Source organism: Borostomias antarcticus, assembly GCF_949987555.1.
Source record: "Borostomias antarcticus genome assembly, chromosome: 5".
NCBI classification, from domain to species: Eukaryota; Metazoa; Chordata; class Actinopteri; order Stomiiformes; family Stomiidae; genus Borostomias; species Borostomias antarcticus.
Genome location: NC_140238.1, coordinates 10,825,189 through 10,845,113, shown reverse-complemented (window position 1 = coordinate 10,845,113; position 19,925 = coordinate 10,825,189). Strand labels below are relative to the sequence as shown.

The 19,925-nt window shown below is 50.8% G+C and overlaps 1 protein-coding gene across 1 annotated transcript in view; it reads right to left on the bottom strand.

The window, feature by feature from the left end:
* The window catches only part of kiaa0586 (KIAA0586 ortholog), a gene marked incomplete at its 5' end in the record, with an annotated part of 63,837 nt that overhangs the window by 22,157 nt on the left and 21,755 nt on the right, over positions 1-19,925 (bottom strand). Inside the window, 12 exons of the mRNA XM_084438895.1 lie at positions 5,282-5,375; positions 6,488-6,648; positions 8,142-8,391; positions 9,204-9,338; positions 9,539-9,612; positions 9,856-10,115; positions 10,544-10,700; positions 11,019-11,187; positions 13,005-13,201; positions 13,569-13,690; positions 13,784-13,974; positions 15,874-15,996. Of these exons, the coding sequence (XP_084295021.1) occupies positions 5,282-5,375; positions 6,488-6,648; positions 8,142-8,391; positions 9,204-9,338; positions 9,539-9,612; positions 9,856-10,115; positions 10,544-10,700; positions 11,019-11,187; positions 13,005-13,201; positions 13,569-13,690; positions 13,784-13,974; positions 15,874-15,996 (1,933 nt within the window). The remainder of the gene's footprint in view (positions 1-5,281; positions 5,376-6,487; positions 6,649-8,141; positions 8,392-9,203; positions 9,339-9,538; positions 9,613-9,855; positions 10,116-10,543; positions 10,701-11,018; positions 11,188-13,004; positions 13,202-13,568; positions 13,691-13,783; positions 13,975-15,873; positions 15,997-19,925) is intronic.

Genomic DNA, 19,925 nt, shown 5'->3' with positions numbered 1-19,925 from the left:
ATTTAATTATTGTTACCCCATTTCCTGCTGCCATACAAACACCGTCTAATCCTCCCCTATGGCCAACACTGTCCTTCCTGCCTGCCTGTCTCTCGTGCCTGTCTGTCCTTCTGTTTCTTGACTGCCTGCTGTCGTTCTCCAGTATGTGCCTGCATGTCTATATCTCTTTGTCTGTGTGTCTGTCTGTCTGTGTCTGTCTGTCTCTCCCGTCTGCCTCCATTCTACAGAGCAGCCTAGCCAGTCCCCAGACAGTACTGATAAACATGCTGAAGCTAAGCTAATCTATGCTAAACACGGCCAATGACACAACGAGCCTCGTGGCAGGATATCCGTGTGGACGCGAGGACACGAGCTGGGCCGACACAAAGTCACCCCTACGAGGCTTTGCCATGGTAGTTACGACCCTTATCAGCTTGTAAGCCGTCTTTTCACAGTAGTTCGTTATCCAGGGTGGATTGAGGGGACGGGGATACGGTTGGGGCAACAGTGAGTTACACGTATTTCAGAGAGCTGCATGGGTCGTGTTTATTTATCCAGCTAAAGGTTATTAAGTCCTGCCTATCAGCAGCCAGCAGGGAGAGAGTTGTTTGAAAGAATGCACTTAACTTGTCCATCTTTCACCTCCGACTGGAGGGGCCCAGGCGTCCACTCTACACAGTTTAAATAATCAGGCCCCATCTCTGCTCCAAACACATACACACACACGCACACACACAGACATGCACGCGCGCACACACTCCCTAAGAGACCAGTCCCTCACTAGAACACACACACACACACACAGCGGACCCTGACTGCTGAGGCATAATACTCACTGTCTAAATATCCAGTGTTTGTTTGCTTTAGCTGAGACTGTCTGCTGTCCTGCTGGGGTCATACCCCCCATGTGAGGACAGACCCACAGACAGACAGACAGACAGACATACAGACAGGCAAACAGGCAGACAGACAGGCAGACAGACAGACAGACAGACAGACAGACAGACAGACAGACAGACAGACAGACAGGCAGACAGGCAGACAGACAGACAGACAGACAGACAGACAGACAAGCGGGCAGGCGGGCAGGCGGGCAGGCAGGCAAGCAGACGGACAGACAGACAGACAGACAGGCAAACAGGCAGACAGACAGACAGGCAGGCAGGCAGGCAGGCAGGCAGGCAGACAGACAGACAGACAGGGTAACAGTTCTCAGCAAGCAGACAGTCACTCACAACTAAACGTGTTTCAAAGACAGACACACCCACGGAGAAACTAAAGTCTCAAAGGTTTTTAACATGCGTCTTCTCTGTCTCTACACTCACTACTGTCCAAGACCAGGAGGTTGCCTGGCTAGACCTGGAGAGGTCAGATAAGAGGAAGAGGAGGAGGAGGAGGGAGGTGGAGGAGGGTAGTGATGGAGATGCCTGTCTATGAAAGCTGAACTCCTGGGGAGTTCGGTTGCGGTGTGTGTGTGTGTGTGTGTGTGCGCATGCGTGCGTGCGTGCATGCGCGTGTGAAAGCCCCAGTGTGACTCCAGTTTAGAAACAGCTCACCTCTGTGCTCCTCCAGGGAGAGCGGGGAGAGCAGGAGGGACTGTACGCTACTGTTAACGACGAGGAGGGGGGAGACGGGGAGAGAGAGACATACAGGTCGGGGGGGAAAAGGGGGGACACCCTTCCCCAAACACATGCTGGGTACAGCTCCCCCACACAGACAGGCCAGTGTTGAATCAGGAGTGGGTCCCCCTCCCCCCCCTCCCCCTCTCGCTTCCTTATTGCCCTAGTAGTCAGCTCCCGCAGAAAAGACCCATTCACGCCCCCTATCCACCCCGAATCGCATGAATAAGGCCTCAGAGGTGCGGAACCACCGAGGAACCAATCACAACCCTCCGCCTTCAGACCCACGGCGTCCGTCGCCTGCTGCCGGTAGGGCTCGACTGAGTCTGGCTGTAAGGGTGGTTTCATGTGTAAATGGGACTAAGCCATCTATGAAACGAGAGGGAAATACAGAATAACGCCGCGGCCTGTCTCGTCCGTTTGCCCCAGGACAGGACCTCCGTGCTCGGCTCCTCCGCTACTGGGAGAGGGTCACCCTGGCCCCGCGATGCCGGACCTCGGAGATCTCCGCCTCCAAAAGTCTGGAGACGTCTCCACTGAAAGTCGGCACTAGAATGGCGCCGAAAACCAACGCTACCAATCAGAATCACTGCCTACATCTCCAATAGGGTGAAACAAACTGGAGTGGAGAATCAAAACAAAACATTCACCGCCCCACTAGGAAGGACCGCCCTAAAGACGTTGGATTGGTTCTGCAATGCAGGTTTTTTCAATCTCTCAAATGGTTTCCACCCACTTTTAGCGACGAAACCTGGATGAATGTCATCAGTCTCTAGTTTAGTGACTGTGAGTCTAGGGCAGGGTTTCCCAACCTGGGGTCTGGGCCCCCCGTTAGGGGGGCGCCAATGATCGCAGGGGGGGGCACCAGGCCTCAGACAATTTGAGGGCTTAAAGTCCAGCTGAAACTGACATTTGAAATCATCTAACTCGCATATTTTGACGTATTTCCAACTCAAACAGGCTATAGGGGCGGGACATAACATTTAGAGGAATTTGACTGGAATGTTGACAAGTTGGCAGGTTATCGCAGCTTTAGACAGATTTGATAGACAGATGGCGTTGATTGATGGGTGAATGTTGTGAGATTATTGGTTGACCTTACTCTTGCATTGCTGAAGTAAGTGCTCAAGAGATTTTGTTTTACAGGAAGAAAAAAATCATAGGATTTGATATAAGATCACAACGAAACGGACATTTTGAAAAATATTTGGCATATATTGTTAAATAGGTACTGTACACACTATGACCAAGGATGTGATCCAAAATCGAAAAAAAAAATAAACATTGATTTCATTGCGTCTTTAATATTAGCTAGACAAATATTTGTCAAAGAATCTTGACGTTACACAGCAATTTTAACAAAATATATGAGGAAAGGCCAAAAAGCCTTGTATTTACGACACTTCAATTCCATATAAATTCAACAAATTAACCTCAGACTATGAATTGTGTCAACATTAATATTACTGCTACACTGGCAAAGTGCTTCATTGTACCCTAACCTACACCTGATGGAATTTGCGTACATACAAACACACACAGACTGGACGTTCACAGCGATTTGGGGAGGGGGGGGTGCAAATTCCATCATGTGTAAGTTAGGGGGGCTCTGGGGAAGAAAGGTTGGGAACCCCTGGTCTAGGGTCACCCTAAGCCTAACCACCCTGACCTTGGTCACCCTAAGCCAGGCCACCTGTGTGTGGAGAGCTCCTGACAGGATATCACTTCCAGCTTCTGCACAGTCAGCTGATACGAATCTATCACGCGCGTCAGAGACACTACAGTGCAGACTGAGCGTGAAGTCACTGGTCTGGTTGCAGAACTGTATATTCATGTTTGGAGCACACGCACACACAGACACACCCAGAGGACTGGAGAGTATTTCTAAACACCCTCATCTAAATACCCCCTAGTCAAGATGAATACAGTTCAGCAACTAGACCAGTGACTTCATGTTCAGTCCTCACTTTGACGGCACTTGCAGTATCTCTGACCCGCCAACTGAACTGAAGTCTCCTTAAAGCCGTGATGCTGCCTAAAACAGGAGGACACACGTCCATATATGGCTAGCCCCCAGCAGGGCCCAGCAGTGTGGGCCGACAGTAACAACATCTTTACGACGACCAGCTCAGTGTGGGAAGTGGAGGCTAAGTTATAGCTCGCCGACAGGCAGAGTCTGACTGACTGACTGACTGACTGTGTGTGTGTGTGTGTGTGTGTGTGTGTGTGTGAGGCCTGTGTGTTATATCAGCTAGAGAACACAGACACATGGCTAGTCAGGTCAGGTTAGGTCTAATTAAATAGACCAGAGAAGCAGGTTATTGAAGAAGACAGTTAACCCAGACTGGAGCTGTGTGAGAGCTAACACTGGCAGCCTGGGCTGACATAAGACAAGGAGAATGTAGCCCTTTGTTAGGGTGTTTGAACACACACAGGCGTGCGTGTGCATACACACACACAGGTTCTTACGAGGCAATTCCTTAACAATACCTTCAAATGCAGCTCCTTATTCTTTCTGCTAACGAATAGCTCTCGATCTGACCCCCCCGACCACCACACCCGGCCACCACACACACAGGCACGCACACACACACACACACACACACACACACACACAGGCGCGCGCACGCGCGCACACACACACACACACACACACACACACACACACACACACACACACTAAAGCCCTGCCCTTGTCCCTTTCTCTCTGCTCAGGCTGATTCCCCTAAAAACAAGTGCTGGGGAGAGAGAGAGGAGGGAGGAGAGAGAGGAGAGAGAAGAGAGAGAGAGGGACAGAGAGAGAGAGAGAGAAAGAGAGGGGGAGAGAGAGTGAGAGTGAGAGAGAGAGAGAGAAAGAGAGGGGGAGAGAGAGTGAGAGTGAGAGAGAGAGAGAGAAAGAGAGGGGGAGAGAGAGTGAGTGAGCGGCTGGGTGTCACACGGAGGTTCTCTCACAATGTGGCATAAAGCAGGGAAGATGAAGGCTTTCATAGCAGCAGCCCTCACCGCCCCCTTACTCTCCTCCCTGCCTCCCCCCATCCTCCCCTGTCCACCCCCCCTCTCCTCCCTGCCTCCCCCCATCCTCCCCTCTCCACCCCCCCTCTCCTCCCTGCCTCCCCCCATCCTCCCCTGTCCACCCCCCCTCTCCTCCCTGCCTCCCCCCATCCTCCCCTCTCCACCCTCCCTCTCCTCCCTGCCTCCCTGCATCCTCCCCTCTCCACCCTCCCTCTCCTCCCTGCCTCCCCCCATCCTCCCCTCTCCACCCTCCCTCTCCTCCCTGCATCCTCCCCTCTCCACCCTCCCTCTCCTCCCTCCCTCCTCCATCCACGTCTGCTCTCCCCCCTGCGCATGTCACTGACGTGTGTCCAGGACCCGCTGACTGTGCACTACTGAGGCCCCTGGGAGAGGAGGAGAGGGGGAGAGGGGAGGAAGGAACAGACTGTATTTTCGGGGGGGGGGGAGGAGATTAGATGACTAAAGGGAAGAGAGGGATGTCAGCCAGAATGACTTCACCCCCTCCCCGGTTCTGCAAAACCCCTGACAAGGAGCAGGGAGGAGGATCGATGGAGGAGGAGTGGGAGGAGGAGGGGCGGGGCGGAGAGGAGAGGAGGGCAGCGTCTCACGCAGTGAAGACGCACGGACACAGTGCCATCTAGTGGCCGGTGGGATGCTGAGACGGTCCGTACCTGACGGAGGCTGCTCCTCCGGCCGGCCCTGATACTGTCTGACCAGGAGGGGAGCTGGTCTGGCTGGGGCTGGACCAGAGGACCACTCAGTTACCTGGAGGAGAGGAGAGAGAGGAGGAGACGAGAGCAGGGAAGATGAGAGGAGAGGAGAGGTGAAAAGAAGAGGAGAAGAGAGGAAAGGAGGAGAAGAGAAGAGAGGAAGGAGCAGACATTGAATTCCAGGGGATTAGGAGACTATGATTAGATGCTAACTAAGAGCAGAGGCAGTCCGTGGAACCAACGGCAAACAAACCTCATTGTTCTCGGGTCTCTGTGTGGAGTTTAAACCCCTCACACACCCAGACCAGCTAACGTCAGGATGCGGGATCAGCTTGTGTGTCAACACACACACACACACACACACACAGCTAAAGACCCCGCCCTGCCTGTCTGATTAGCAGAGAGAAGAGGACTGGGTCTCCAGCTGGGCTGTTAGCACTCACACACAGGCACACAAACACACACGCGCACACACACGCACACAAACACAGAACATAGAGCCTGGGTAATAGTGAAGAATAGCATGTGTGTGTGTATGTGTGTGTGTAACAGAAACGGCAACAGCAGTGTTATATGAGTTCTCCCAAGAGCAGGAGTCAGTTAACCTCACTGCAGCTGACTGGCTCTGTGTGTGTGTGAGTGTGAGTGTGTGTGTGTGTGTGTGTGTGTGTGTGTGTGCGTGTGCGCGTGCATGCGTGTGTGTGTGGAGAGCAATGGCACTCTCACTGTAACTGTAATGTCTCCATGGAAACAGAGAACCTGTAGCCTCACCTGCCTACATAAGAAACCTACAGTATGCTGTTGTCTCTTTACTGTATACACCAACAGTCCAGAACAAATTCCTGATATGTGTGAAAAGCTACCTGGCTATAATAAATGTGATTTTGATGTCCCGGAATGCACAGCTGACCACCGTGAGCTCTCTGCCCAGGGAGCTGTCTAACTCGTTTAGAGATGCGAGCTCCTTTCTCCCCCTCCCTGAGGTTCTGATGGAACTTGAAAGGATAGTTGAAAACACATGCTTTTGTACGCAGCTGCGACCAATCTATTCATGTCAGATCAGTGATTTCCCCATGAGAGGAAGGAAGGAAGGAAGGCAGGAAGGAAGGATGCCTTTTTAGACAATGTGAACAGGGCTGTGGCAATGCTGACTGTCTTAATGCTCACCTGGGCTTCTCTGGGGAGGGAGTTTTCCAGTGGAGGGGGCGGTGACTGGGAGGAGTCCATCTGGAGGGGAGGGGTCATGGCCGACATCCCGGGGTCGACCCCCAGGTCTCCGATGGTGACGGGGCCCTGGCAGGTGTCTCCCAACGTCAACTGTGTCAGGTCTGTGGACCAGGGAGGGGTTAGGACAGAGAGATTAGAACACAGGCTGTAACTCAGGTTAAACACTAGAACTCGGGTTAGAGCACAAGCTGGAACTCAAGTCAAATACTAGAACTCAGGCTAGAACACTCAAATTATGATTAGAACACAGGCTGGAACTCAGGTTAGACATTAGAACTCAGGTTAGAACACAGGCTGGAACAGTGCCTACACACTGCCCCAACCAACGCCAACCAACTAAAGTTATTGTTACAATGTTGGAAGTTTAAAATTTAGCTGCAAAATTCATCCAACCAACACCAACAGTCACTAACAAACACAGCACACCAATCCAACGTTGGCATTGGTTGGGGCAGTGTGCAGACACCTTTGGAACACAGGCTAAAACTCAGGTTAGCTATGATCTGGTATAGCGTAACGGTCTTCCTAGTCTGCAATGTTGTAACCAGACCTCGGTCCAAATACGATTCACAATGTTATTGTTGCAACGTGTCAGTCCTTTGACCTACATCAGGCATCACGAGAGCCTTTCTTGTTTTTTACTTCTATTTCTCTCGTACCTGGCTACCAGCCAACTCAGGTGTGCAAAAGTCTAATACTACAGTATGTGAAATCATTTTAATTACTTCCTCTGTGCTTACCTTTTTTTGTCTGGCACAATGGATGCAACAGGCTGTTCCCCAAAAAATCCAAACTCCCCTCACCCTCCTCTCCTGTCATTAATACTCCACCCACCCTCCTGTCATTAATAAGCCTCTCTCTGTTTCCTGCTCTCCTCTCTCTGGTCTCCCAGCAACATAGAGCTCTTTTTACCCTGAGCAGGGCAGATTCTGGCGCTGGGTAAATATTGGTTTTGGCCCCGGACTCGGGGAGAGGGGAGGGGGGTTCACAGAAGGGAGGGGGGCTCCTAACTTAGCCCCTCTTGTCTGACGGGACAGCGAGAGCACTCTGAGGAGCCGCCACCAGCAACAACACACCGGCGTAACGCGATCCGGCGCTGGCGTTTCGACCGCTGGGTAAATATTGGGGCGTTCACCTCGACGTTTCCATTTAGCGCCGCTACGCTCAGAGTATTTGGATTAGCCAAAGATAACTAACGGTGAGCGTCGGACGCCGTTAGCGGCGCGGCGTTTCTTTAGATCTGGAGGACGAGCCGGGGGGCGGAGCTGACGGAGGAGAGGAGAAGCTTCTACACTGGCTCCGCCTCTCATTCATAGATATGATAATCATGACTGCGTATGGTGCAAACGACCTGCAGACCGGACAGCGGTCTGAATGAACAGAGACAATAAATTGTTGATATGTTTTGCTATAGAAAGAGACAGAAAGATAGCTAGCAAAGAACGATGGGAAGGTGGGGACAGTTGACACGGGAGAACGTTGCTAAGCTAACCCGTTAGTGTTCACCTCACGCATCCTGAATCCAGATACAGGAAGCTAGCCGCCTCTCGTTCCTTCTGAAGTCAGGCAGACAGGCCCGGGGCGTGGTCTTTACCTGCAGACTGACTGAGCTGTCCTGGGGACGAAGCTTGTCCCCGCTGGGCCCCCGTAGTCCCTGCCTCCACTCTGCTCCTGGGATCTGTAGTCCCGGGAGGGCGTCGGTGCGGCCTACTTCCTGCAGTCCCAGTCCTGGGGGCCAGCAAGGACTGTCCAGTCATGATCCTCTCTCCCGCCAGGGTCAGTCTGGGTCTCTGACCCTCGCTCACCTCTCCCACGCTGCCCTCCTCCTCCAACTCCCAGGTGCCCTAGAGAACACAGGTCAGAGGTCAATGACAACCAGCTAAGTGAACTTCAACGCTCCGCCCTGGCTGTCTGGGTCTAATGCTGCGTTCCTATTGGCTGGGAAGTGGTGGGGTGGGAGTTGGGAGTGAGGGAGAACGACATCACCCCAAGGTAACCGCGTTACAGTAGACACCAACAGCTTGGAAGAAGGATGGACTTTAGCCAGCTTTGTTTGCCAAACCAGTAAATAACAAAGCACTACGCGGTATTTTGCATACAAACATGTTCTCAGATAAGTCGGGGAATACTGTGTGTATGACTGATTTAATGAGACACAAATAAGACAGAAATGCTAATAAAACAGTATTGCTAAAGCTTCACTTAAGTTACACACGGAGCTGCCATCTTGTTCACGACTCCCAGAGTACACAAGTGTGGAAAACAAGAGGGAAGGGGCGTTCCAGTTAAAACTGCGCAGTATCTCGTAAATAATGACTTCCCGGACCAAATGGAACGTAGCATGAGTGTCTGTGTCACAGCTCTGCGGTCTGATCAGTGTGTGAGGTTGCCTGGGTCAATCTAGTGGACTACTAGACAGGGAAGGAATGATGTTGTGTATTATCTATCAGAAGAACTTGACTGTGTGAGATCTTGTACCTCATTATTTCAAGGCAGAATGCTGCACAAAAAAGGCGTTCGCCCATCCAAGGAGATGCAGTAACATTGAACAATTCAAAAGCGTGACATTTCTGCCATCTAAAGGTAGATGAGTGTAACTACAAGACCAAACCAACTACACGGCTGTTGTGATTGTGTGGTAGTGAGAGAGTCCCACCCCAGGGGGAGGCCGGGGGTCTGTCTGGGTGGAGAACACCCCCTGGTCCATCTTGGCCAGCAGGGAGAGGAGCGGGTCGTGGTGGGGGGGCACCTGGGGCCTCCTCACCTGGCCCTCACTGGGGGGGTCGTAGTCCTGGTGGGGGATAGGAGGTGTGAGGGGGAACACAGGAGGGGTCAACACATTTAATTCGAACCGCCGACCCTACGATCATTGACCTCCTGAGCCACAGCCGCAATACATTTAGAACAGGGAAGTTATCACAGTAGATCACAGTAGATATCAACTGGTTATGATAAGACGTGGAGGACAGGACACCAGGACAGAACACTCACCATGTCCTGAACCTCGTGCAGAGAGCTGGAGAAGCTGGGGATGTCACCAGGCAGACAGATGCCCTCCTCATAACCTGGACACACACACACACACACACACACACACACACACACACAAACACACAAACAGAGACACAGGGTCATGTTTTAGAAAAATTGGGCTGGATAGGGTTGGGTGAGAAAAGGAAATCAACGAGTATGTATTTGTTTGTTTGTGTGTGTGTGTGTGTGTGTGTGTGTGTGTGTGTGTGTGTGTGTGTGTGTGTGAGTGAGTGACAGAGAGAGGGAGAGAGAGAGAGTGTGTGTGTGTGTGTCACCCTGTGCAGCAGCCAGCTGGTTGTAGCTGATGAGCAGCTCTCCCTCTGAGATGTGTTTGACGGCTGAGTCTGTCCCTGTAACAGTAGAGCTGCTACTACTACTGCTGCTGTCCTCTGCGGAGGAGGAGAGGGCCAAGGATGGGGTCTCAGGCCCAGGGAGGGGTGCCGCTGGTGGGGTAGGGGAGCGGGTTGCCTGGGGTGGGGGGATGGAGGGTGGAGGAGAGATAGGGAGAGGTTCCTCCACTGCCACTGACATCACTCTGGAGGGGGGAGAAGAGTGGAGGGAAAGAGAGAGATTAGAGGAGAGAGAGGGGGGGGGGGGGGTAGAGAGAGAGAGAGGAGAAAGGAGGATGTTGCTACTGTATGTTGGCTGAAAACAAAAACAATCAACCCATGCAGTACAGCGCATAAAAATAAATTTCCGTTTCTGTTCTGTTTTCTGACAGCAGGGGGCGCTGTGGTGCAACATAATCAGGCCACTCAGAGCACCCTGCATTCAGACTTCAAGTAGACAATCAAATATATATTATAACATACAGGCAGAGAGACAGAAAGAAAGAGAGACATGCACTCATTCAGACAGACAGGCAGGCAAGACAACCACATAGGCAGACTCACTCAACCAGTTAGACTGTCAGCAAGACAAACACCCCAAGTCAGCAAGTCAGTCAACCAGTCAGAGACTCACAGAGGCTTGCTGGGCTGAGTGGGGACCTCCATGCTATGGCTGTGAGGCTGTTCCTCGGCCAGGGGCAGCTCTGCGTCTCCCCAGGGGTGGTTCCTCTCCAGGGGGCTCGGTGTGGGAGGGGAAGGGGCCGGTGTGGAGGCCGGGGTCACCACTGGCTCTGGGATTGGACAGGAACAGTCACTTTCAGTTCACTCACTGGCTAGGCTGGCTGTCAATCTGTCATAAACCAATAGATTACGGAACAGTTTACCTGACTGCAACCATCGGAACAATTCTATCGAAGACATTCTACCTCTGTCCAAACATGTTTCTCTAGCTAGACTAGACTATATCTCAGTGTACTATCATTTGGATGAGGTGTGATGGAGAAAGTCTTTGTCCGCAGGTTTGAGTTTTCACCCCTCCCCCCAAACCAGACGAATAAAGCTTGTTGAATTTTGAACGTTGAATCTAGACAGGTGGTTGAGAAGCAGACCTGCAGGAGTGGAGGTCTGTGGCCGGGCAGCTGGGCTGTCTCTGGGGGTCTGCTCTGGACTGCCCCCCTCCGAGAGCTCGGGCGTGCCCAGGGGAGAGGGCTCTCGGCTGGGCACTGCGGGGCTGGCGCTGGGCTCCGGGGTGGGCAGCGGGGTGGGCACCAACCTGTCCTGAAACAATACCAACGCAGGGAACACGTCAGAGACGTAATTCTATCCAGAACTACAGTATCTCTATACCGGCAGCCCAAGGCTTTAGTTTAGTTCAGTTATTCAACAATAAAGAATTAAGACATCAGATGATTATATCACTGCTCAAAAACACTGTCAAGGATAGCACAATGAAGTCTCAGAATGATGAGATGAAATAGGAATAGGAGAGGCAGCATGCAACAATAAGAGAACCACTAAAAATCATAAAACAAGACATCCTAAAAACAATAACCCAATACAGCCAGAGCACAAAACAAGAAGAACAACCACAACAACAGCATTACTAGGGCTAACATTATGTTACTTACAGGCTGACATTCCTATGCGTCTATTTTATCCATAAGTCAGGTTTTAACCTCTTTTTTGCTTGCTATGCTTCTGACATGCAAAGGTAACGTCCAGTTCACAGCTCCAAAAGATTTAATAGAACACTTCCCCATGTTGGTTGGCAAGCACAGGTCAGCTCTAGTATGATATTATATGTGTATCACCACTCCTCTGGAAGTGATCTTTGGGGTACTCTGATGCTCTGTTGTTGTATGGACCACCCTGAGCTGCAATTGGACTGCCCACATGGTCCCTCGAGGACAGACCCAGCACTACCCTGACCCATTTATTCTGTGACATCGGTAACTTAACTTTAAGTACTTTAGTCAGTTACTTAGCAAGACTCGCTAGCTACAGTACATCTAGGAGCTGAGCTTTTCTTGCTTTGAATCTAGTTATACCATCCACCTTACCCAAGATCTTTAATGCCATGCTCCCTCCTCCAAGGTTGCTGTCCGAGGAGGAACCTACAAAGCTGACTGAGGATTTGTCAGAAAAGTGCTGACCACCAAGGTCAATACTAGCCCATTTCAGCTTGCGCAACCTAGGTTGTGAACCAGACACTATATTCAGTTTTGACCATATGAAGAGACATCTTGTTGTCTATTTGCTAATCCCTAATCTTGTTAAATCCATCACTTAGAATGGCCTGCAATTTGATCTTGTTCTTGTGAGATGCTAAAATAGCTGAATCTTCTGCATATATAAAACAGATTATCTGTACAAGCTGACTTTATTGTTTATATAGATTAAAAAATAATAGTGGACCTAAGACACTCTCTTGTAGGACTCAAATCTTGTTAAAGCTCAGTGGCTGATGCCTACTGCAGATAACGTGTTGAACAGCAAACTATGATCAACAGTGTCAAATTCCTTTTGCTAATTAATTAAAATAACAGCACATAACTTACCAGCATTAATTTCACCCATTTCAGTTAAATATAGCAAACAGGAGTTGGTTGAATAAGACTTACCGAAGCCTGATTGGAATTGATGTAACAGTTTTGAATCATTGATGTTTTGATAGACAAGATGGAATTCCATAATCCATGAGCCATAATCCAACCAGTGTGACAGTTTGGTTTGGTAGAGACACTGCTTCAGTAAGTAGGGTGGAGTATCTGTGGAGTATCATCTATAGACCTACTATAGACGATATCTGTGAAAGTTCCCGCGTTAAGACCCTCTTGAGGAGATGAGGACCTGTGCTCTCAGTTAAGGCAGTATCTATAGTATTCAAAAGGACTGGAGCATACGGATCACCTTTAAGAAAACCTTTATTGCTGCACAAGATCATCCACTAACGTTTCGACAAGAGTGTCTTCTTCACTCTGTGGATGATCTTGTGCACCAATAAAAGTTTTCTTAAAGGTGATCTGTGTGCTCCAGTCTACTCTCCTTTTGGATGCTATAGACGGTATTCTAGCTCAGTGCCGGTGTCTCAGTACCTCCAGTGCTGAGGGCTGCTGTGTCTGGACGGTGGCCGCCGGCCTCTCCTGTCCCTGGGTCTGTCCGTCCCTCTGTCCCAGCATCTGAGCGATGGTTTCGGCCAGGGCCTCGTTGACGTACTGTCTGATCAGGGCCGAGTCCACGGGGATGTTGGCGTCTACAAACAGCTGCAGACCCCCTCCCCCTGCCGCCTCCACTGGGAAAACACACACAGGCACACACACACGCGCACACACACACACACATACAATATGACCCTCTGAGCAAAGTCTACTGTAACACTCAGAATACTCTTGACAGTCAGTATATGTAAATGATGCTAAAAAGATGTAAGACATGCTATCACTAATATTTCAATGTATATCTCTGGTGCTTTCTTCTTTATTCTTGATACTATGTGTGTGTGTGTGTGTGTGTGTGTGTGTGTGTGTGTGTGTGTGTGTGTGGGGCGGAGTGTTGCTTATTGTTGTGAACCCGAATGGCGCGCAACAATGAACAGCAGAACTCAAGTGTTCTGGTTAAGGCTCTAGAGCCAGAGGGGGCGGGTCTCTGACGGCGCGTACCAATGTCTGAGGTTTCACTCTTCTCCTCTGGCTCTGATTGGACTGACTGGTCCTGGGCGGGGTCAGAGGGAGGAGGGCGGTACATCTGGGAGATCACTCTGGCCATCAGCTGCTGCTCCACCCTACAGTAAACAACAACAACAACAACAACAACAGTGAGTATCAAATCCAGCAGAGGTCAAGGTGTGCGTGATCCAGGGCTGGGCTCTACTGACCAGTCCACCAGCCTGTTCTCCAGGGTCTCCCTGTGCAGGATGGTGCTGAGGACGGGGTCTGTGGGGGCCGGGGCCAGGAGGGCCCCCCCGGGCTGGGGAGGGAAGACAGGGCCGTGGTACAGGGCTGCAGGGGGGGAGGCCTGGCCCTCCAGCTCTACAACACCCTCGGACACCTCACTCTGCTCAGGCTCCTGGGGAGAGAGTAGAGTACAGTAGAGTACATTAGGGTACAGTAGAGTAGATTAGAGTAGAGCAGAGTACAGTACAGTAAATCAGAGTAGAGTACAGTACAGTACAGTACAGTACAGTAGAGTAGAGTAGAGCAGAGCGTGAATGTGTCTAACTAGTAGTAGGTTTTTTAGACACTGTTTTGCATTACTTTCAAATTCTTTCTTGGCAGTTGAGGTCTGAATGGCCCCACTCCAGAGAGAGAAAGAAAGCGAAAGAAAGAGAGAGAGAGAGAGAGAGAGAGAGAGAGAGAGAGGGAGAGAGAGAGAGAGAGAGAGAAAGAGCAAGAGCGAGAGAGGGTGAAAGCGAGACGGAGAGAGGGAAATTAGGCTTCTCCTGCCAACATGGGAGACTGAAGTTTGACCACATCAGCAGTATAGCTAAATGTGGTGTTTTTAAAACTGAGACACTTCAGTTGTTGGCATCTCAGTGTCATTGTGTAATACCACAGACTATGTTACACGATGTCTGATTTAGAGACTAGAGCTATTGTTTGAGTCAAAGGCTTCTAAAAAACACTTTTAACACTTAATGTGGGGGCTGGGAAAGTGTGATTGCAGGGAAAGAATGCAATTATTTAAAGGCTTAGCCCGATTACAGGATAATCATTACAGATCGAATTACAGTGCTTTTTACAGCTGTTAAACTGTGATAATTGGACCAACGTATCTGATCCTGAGTGAGGTCAGAGGCGAGCGGGACCAGTGGGGGGGTGTCTGGGGCCGAGGCCCAGACGCAGCAGCTGAAGCGGCACCATTAGGAAATGCTTTGTTGTGAAAATGTAGTTCACTTTCTGATCAAAAGGGGGCACTGTGGAACCGTACACACAATTCGCCTCAATTAAAACCATTTCACTCAGATGCCTTTTCTCTCTCTTTCTCCATCAAGCACAAAGACCCTTGTTCTCAGCTGCTACACCTCCACACACACACACACACACACACACACATACACACACACACACACACACTAATGACAGCGAGAGCGTGTTAACGGTTTGCCCTTGTGTGACCATGAGCGATCTGCCTGACTGTCCAACTGGTAGCCAAGCCCCGTCTGTTTTAGTCAGAGGGGGATATGGCGGGGATATGTAGATAGTACGGATGTTATATGTTACTGTAGTATTGCAGAGGGGAAGCTTGTGTCTAGCTTTGCCCGTGGTGCAGAGTGAATGAGGATGTTTTGATGCGGCTGCCATGTGAACTGCGAACCCGGAAACTGCCATTCTCTACGTGACACGACGGAGCCGGGGAGGCCGCGACTTCCAGCCGAGGAAGAGTCCGGTAAACACAGCGTGAGAGGCTCAGCATAGGCACGCCGGCGACCACTGAATTCGCTTAATAACGATTAGTGTGGGTGGATCTCCCATAGACTGCTTGGTACCCCGCGCAGGAGGTAGGAGTTGAATGAGGGAGGTGTGTGATAGTTGATGATAGTTGAATGAGGGAGGTGTGTGATAGTTGATGATAGTTGAATGAGGGAGGTGTGTGATAGTTGATGATAGTTGAATGAGGGAGGTGTGTGATAGTTGATGATAGTTGAATGAGGGAGGTGTGTGATAGTTGATGATAGTTGAATGAGGGAGGTGTGTGATAGTTGAATGAGGGAGGTGTGTGATAGTTGATGATAGTTGAATGAGGGAGGTGTGTGATAGTTGATGATAGTTGAATGAGGGAGGTGTGTGATAGTTGATGATAGTTGAATGAGGGAGGTGTGTGATAGTTGATGATAGTTGAATGAGGGAGGTGTGTGATAGTTGATGATAGTTGAATGAGGGAGGTGTGTGGCGCCCAGCGGTCGTGCTCGACAGGGGCTTCATTCATTAATACAAAACACACAGACGTCAGCTCCGCCCCACTGACCTGACTGCTGTCCCGGGAGATGTCGCCTACTGCCAGGAACTCAGTTCCGGGGAAAACGTTCTCCTCTTCCTCCTTCTCCTCTTCCTCAGCTCCGCTCCTCCTCTCCCCCGGCTCCTCCCCCGCCTGCGGAGAGAAGGGGAGACCGTCCGCTCACAGGCCTCTACAGAACAGGGCTACAGTACGTATGGGATAGCAAGGCGCTAAAACAGGCCGTGTAGTACGCTATTCCCCCCTTGGCTGTCTCAGTGTGCTAGGAGAGAGGAGGGGGGCGTGCGAAGGCAGGAGAACATGGAGAGAATCGTCTCTGGGGGAGCGGAACAGCAGCTCCTGCACCAAGTCATGAACACCCCCTGGAAAATGGAATTACTATTGACGGGAATGTGGTGGTGACATTCTGAGACGTGTCTGAATGCTATTGATCGTAGATAATACACCACAACCCACACGCACACGCCCACACGCGTACAATAACAATGGTGACAATGATGCCTGTGCGAATGTATTCGTGCAGAGCCATTCAACGGTGTTTCTATACAGTGTGTAGCAGTGGGTTCTGAAAGGGCTATGGATCCAGCAGGAGGATTCATTATGCAGGAGCTATGAGCTCTTATATAAAGCAAACCCCTTAGAGTGTTGGCCAGCTTCAATCCCATGTGAAACCACGCTATAGGAGTCAAGGCTGTGTAGCAGCAGCGCATGCTATATAGGGGGGCACGTAGCTCGGGAGGTAGAGCGTCCGGCTGGGGATCACAAGGTCCCCAGTTCGATCCCAGCTTCCGGAGTGTGCCGAAGTGTCCTTGAGCAAGACACTGAACCCCCAAAATCGCTCACGTGCAACTCGGTAGCGCAGTACCTAGTACTGTCGCCTCACAGCAAGAAGGTCTCCGGGCCTTTCTGTGTGGAGTTTGCATGTTCTCCTTGTGTTCGCAAGGGTTTCCCCCATAAAGAGCCCAATACGAAAAACATGCGGGAGAACAGATCGCTTCGTCCCTGGCGAAGACAGGCAGGAGCACTTGGTTGGCTCTCGGGCGCCGCCCGTGCACGCTGCCTACTGTCTGCTCCCAGCTGCCCTTGGGGGAAGGATGTCGGGATGGGTTAAGAGCAGAGAGAAGTTTCATCGGTGGATGCTCCAGCCATTTTGTGTGTGTGTGTGTTTCACCACCTACACCGTGTGATGTGCGTGTGTTTATCTGCATGACAAATAAAGATATTTTTTTGTTTTTGTAGTCGGTATTCAGTAGTAGACAATGCTACAGTCCATTCTCATAGCTGTTTTTAGAAGTCCCTTGTGTTTGGTTGTGAGTCGGCTGGTCCTCATAACGGTTGACAGTTACTGCACACTGGTGTTACTGCAGACTAACTGGTGTTACTGCAGACTAACTGATATTACTGCAGACTAACTGGTGTTACTGCAGACTAACTGGTGTTACTGCAGCCTGACTGGTGTTACTGCAGACTAACTGGTGTTACTGCAGACTAACTGGTGTTACTGCAGCCTGACTGGTGTTACTGCAGACTAACTGGTGTTACTGCAGACTAACTGGTGTTACTGCAGACTAACTGGTGTTACTGCAGACTAACTGGTGTTACTGCAGACTGACTGGTGTTACTGCAGCCTGAGGGCAGAGAGCTGCAGAGAGGAACCAAAGCACTCCAATCATTACCATGCTGGTCACAGAGGAGGGGGAGAGAGAGGTGAGACGAGGAAGGGAGTGAAGAGAGAAAGACAGAGAGAGGGAAAGAGAGAGAGAGAAGGGGTGAAATGGGAGCAAAAAGAAGCAAGAGCAGAAATGAGGAGAGTGGGGGGGGGGCAGTAGTCAGATCTAGTGGGATGGGAAGAGATGTGAGAGAAGGATAGCGAGGGCAGCGAAAGCCTCAAAGGAAGGATGGAAGGAAGGAAGGTAGGAAGAAAGGAAGGAAGGTAGGAAGGAAGGTAGGAAGGAAGGAAGGAAGGAAGGAAGGAAGGAAGGAAGGAAGGAAGGAAGGAAGGAAGGAAGGAAGGTAGGAAGGAAGCAAGGAAGGAAGGAAGGAAGGAAGGAAGGAAGGAAGGAAGGAAGGAAGGAAGGAAGGAAGGAAGGAAGGAAGGAAGAGGTGACCATCACCATCGTTATACCCTTGAGAGTGGGGGGGGGGGGCAGTAGTCAGATCTAGTGGGATGCGAAGAGATGTGAGAGAAGGATAGCGAGGGCAGCGAAAGCCTCATAGGAAGGAAGGAAGGAAGATAGGAAGCAAGGAAGGAAGGAAGGAAGGAAGGAACAGGTGACCATCGCCATCGATGTGCCCTTGAGGAAGGCACCCCTACACTGCTGTAGCGCTGTTCTGTGCCCAGCTCTGTATGTGTCCCTACTTTACCCGGTGTGTGTGTGTGTGTGTGTGTGTGTGTGTGTGCGTGTGTGTGTGTGTGCTAAAGAGAACACGTTTCTCAGTCATCTTGCCTCGTTAAATAAAGGGGCAGCGACAGGAGCTAGTTGTGGTGCAGACAACGGGTGTGCAAGGCGAGTGTGTGACGTTAGGCCAGGCATGAGCGGACCGGAGCAGACACACAGCGGTGCTGGGGGAGATGTTGCCATGGGAACGGTCACAGGGCATCACTGCAGGGGTAGCCTAGCCACTAGTATTCACCCTTAACAAGGTGTCTCCGTTACACCACCCTCTTCCGAGTCTGTGTGTGTGTGTGTGTGTGTGTGTGTGTGTGTGTGCGTCTGCTGACTCGGCGTGGCTGTCTGCTATGACATGGCTGACAGCATGACACAGCAGTCTTTGATGAGGTGATGAGGTAAGTCAGACTGGGTGCTCTTTAAAATCTCAGCCCCCTACCCGCTCCGGATGGATGACGCATGGCCACACCAGCCCTGGCAGAGAGCACAATGTGCTATGTGCTCTACAGCGTGTGTGTGTGTTGGCTGGCCATGCTCATGCTCACTGCAGCAGTTCATTCCGTATAGTACTACATCTCTGCTTTGTCTGAATCTCACACACACACACACACACACATGCGCCACAGCCAGAAGCCGCCGCATCCGTTGCCAGGCAACCAAATGTGCCCGACGACTGGAGCTGAATTTGTAAGAGAGAGAGAGAGAGAGAGAGAGAGAGATCTGAGCGTGAGAGAGAGAGAGAGAGAGAGAGAGAGAGAGAGATAGGACTGCAGGCAGGCATTACAACCTTTTAACACGACATGCACCAGAACAAACACACACACACCCTCTACCTCTCCACATACAGCCATGAGGAACATACTAATATCTGCAGACATACACATGCACACACACACACACACACACACACACACACACACACACACACACACACTCTCTCTCTCTCTATGTCTCCACATATGGCCATGAGGAACATACCAATACTGTATATGCAGACACACACACACACACACACACACGCTTTCTCTCTCTCTCTCTCTACGTCTCCACATACGGCCATAAGGAACATACTAATATCTGCAGACACACACACGCATGTACATAGACACATACATACACAGACACACTCTCTCTCTCTCTCTCTCTCTCTCTCTCACTACTTCTCCACATACGGCCGGCCATGAGGAATATACTAATATCTGGAGACATACACGCACACACACTCTCTCTCTCTACCTCTCCACATACTGCCATGAGGTACATACGTCCATATTATTATCTGTAGACAAACACACACACGCACACACACACACACACACACACTCCCTCTCTCTTTACCTCTCCCCATAAGGCCATGAGGAACATACCAATATCTGCAGACAAACACATACTCACATACACACACACGCACACACACGCACACACACGCACACACCACCCCTTCCCCATCTGTTGTGAAGAATGTGCTGTGCTGGTCAGTGTAAAGGAGTAGTGATTGGCTCCCAGCGTGGAGGCTGGTCTGGCCCAGGGCCAAGCTCTTACAGCCCCTCACTCTACAACACCTGTTACAGGCCTGAAACTGTAGGCGCCCTGCCTGCAGCACACACACACACTCACGCACGCGCACACACATACACACAGCGCTATCATAACTCAAACAGACTGTGGGAAGGT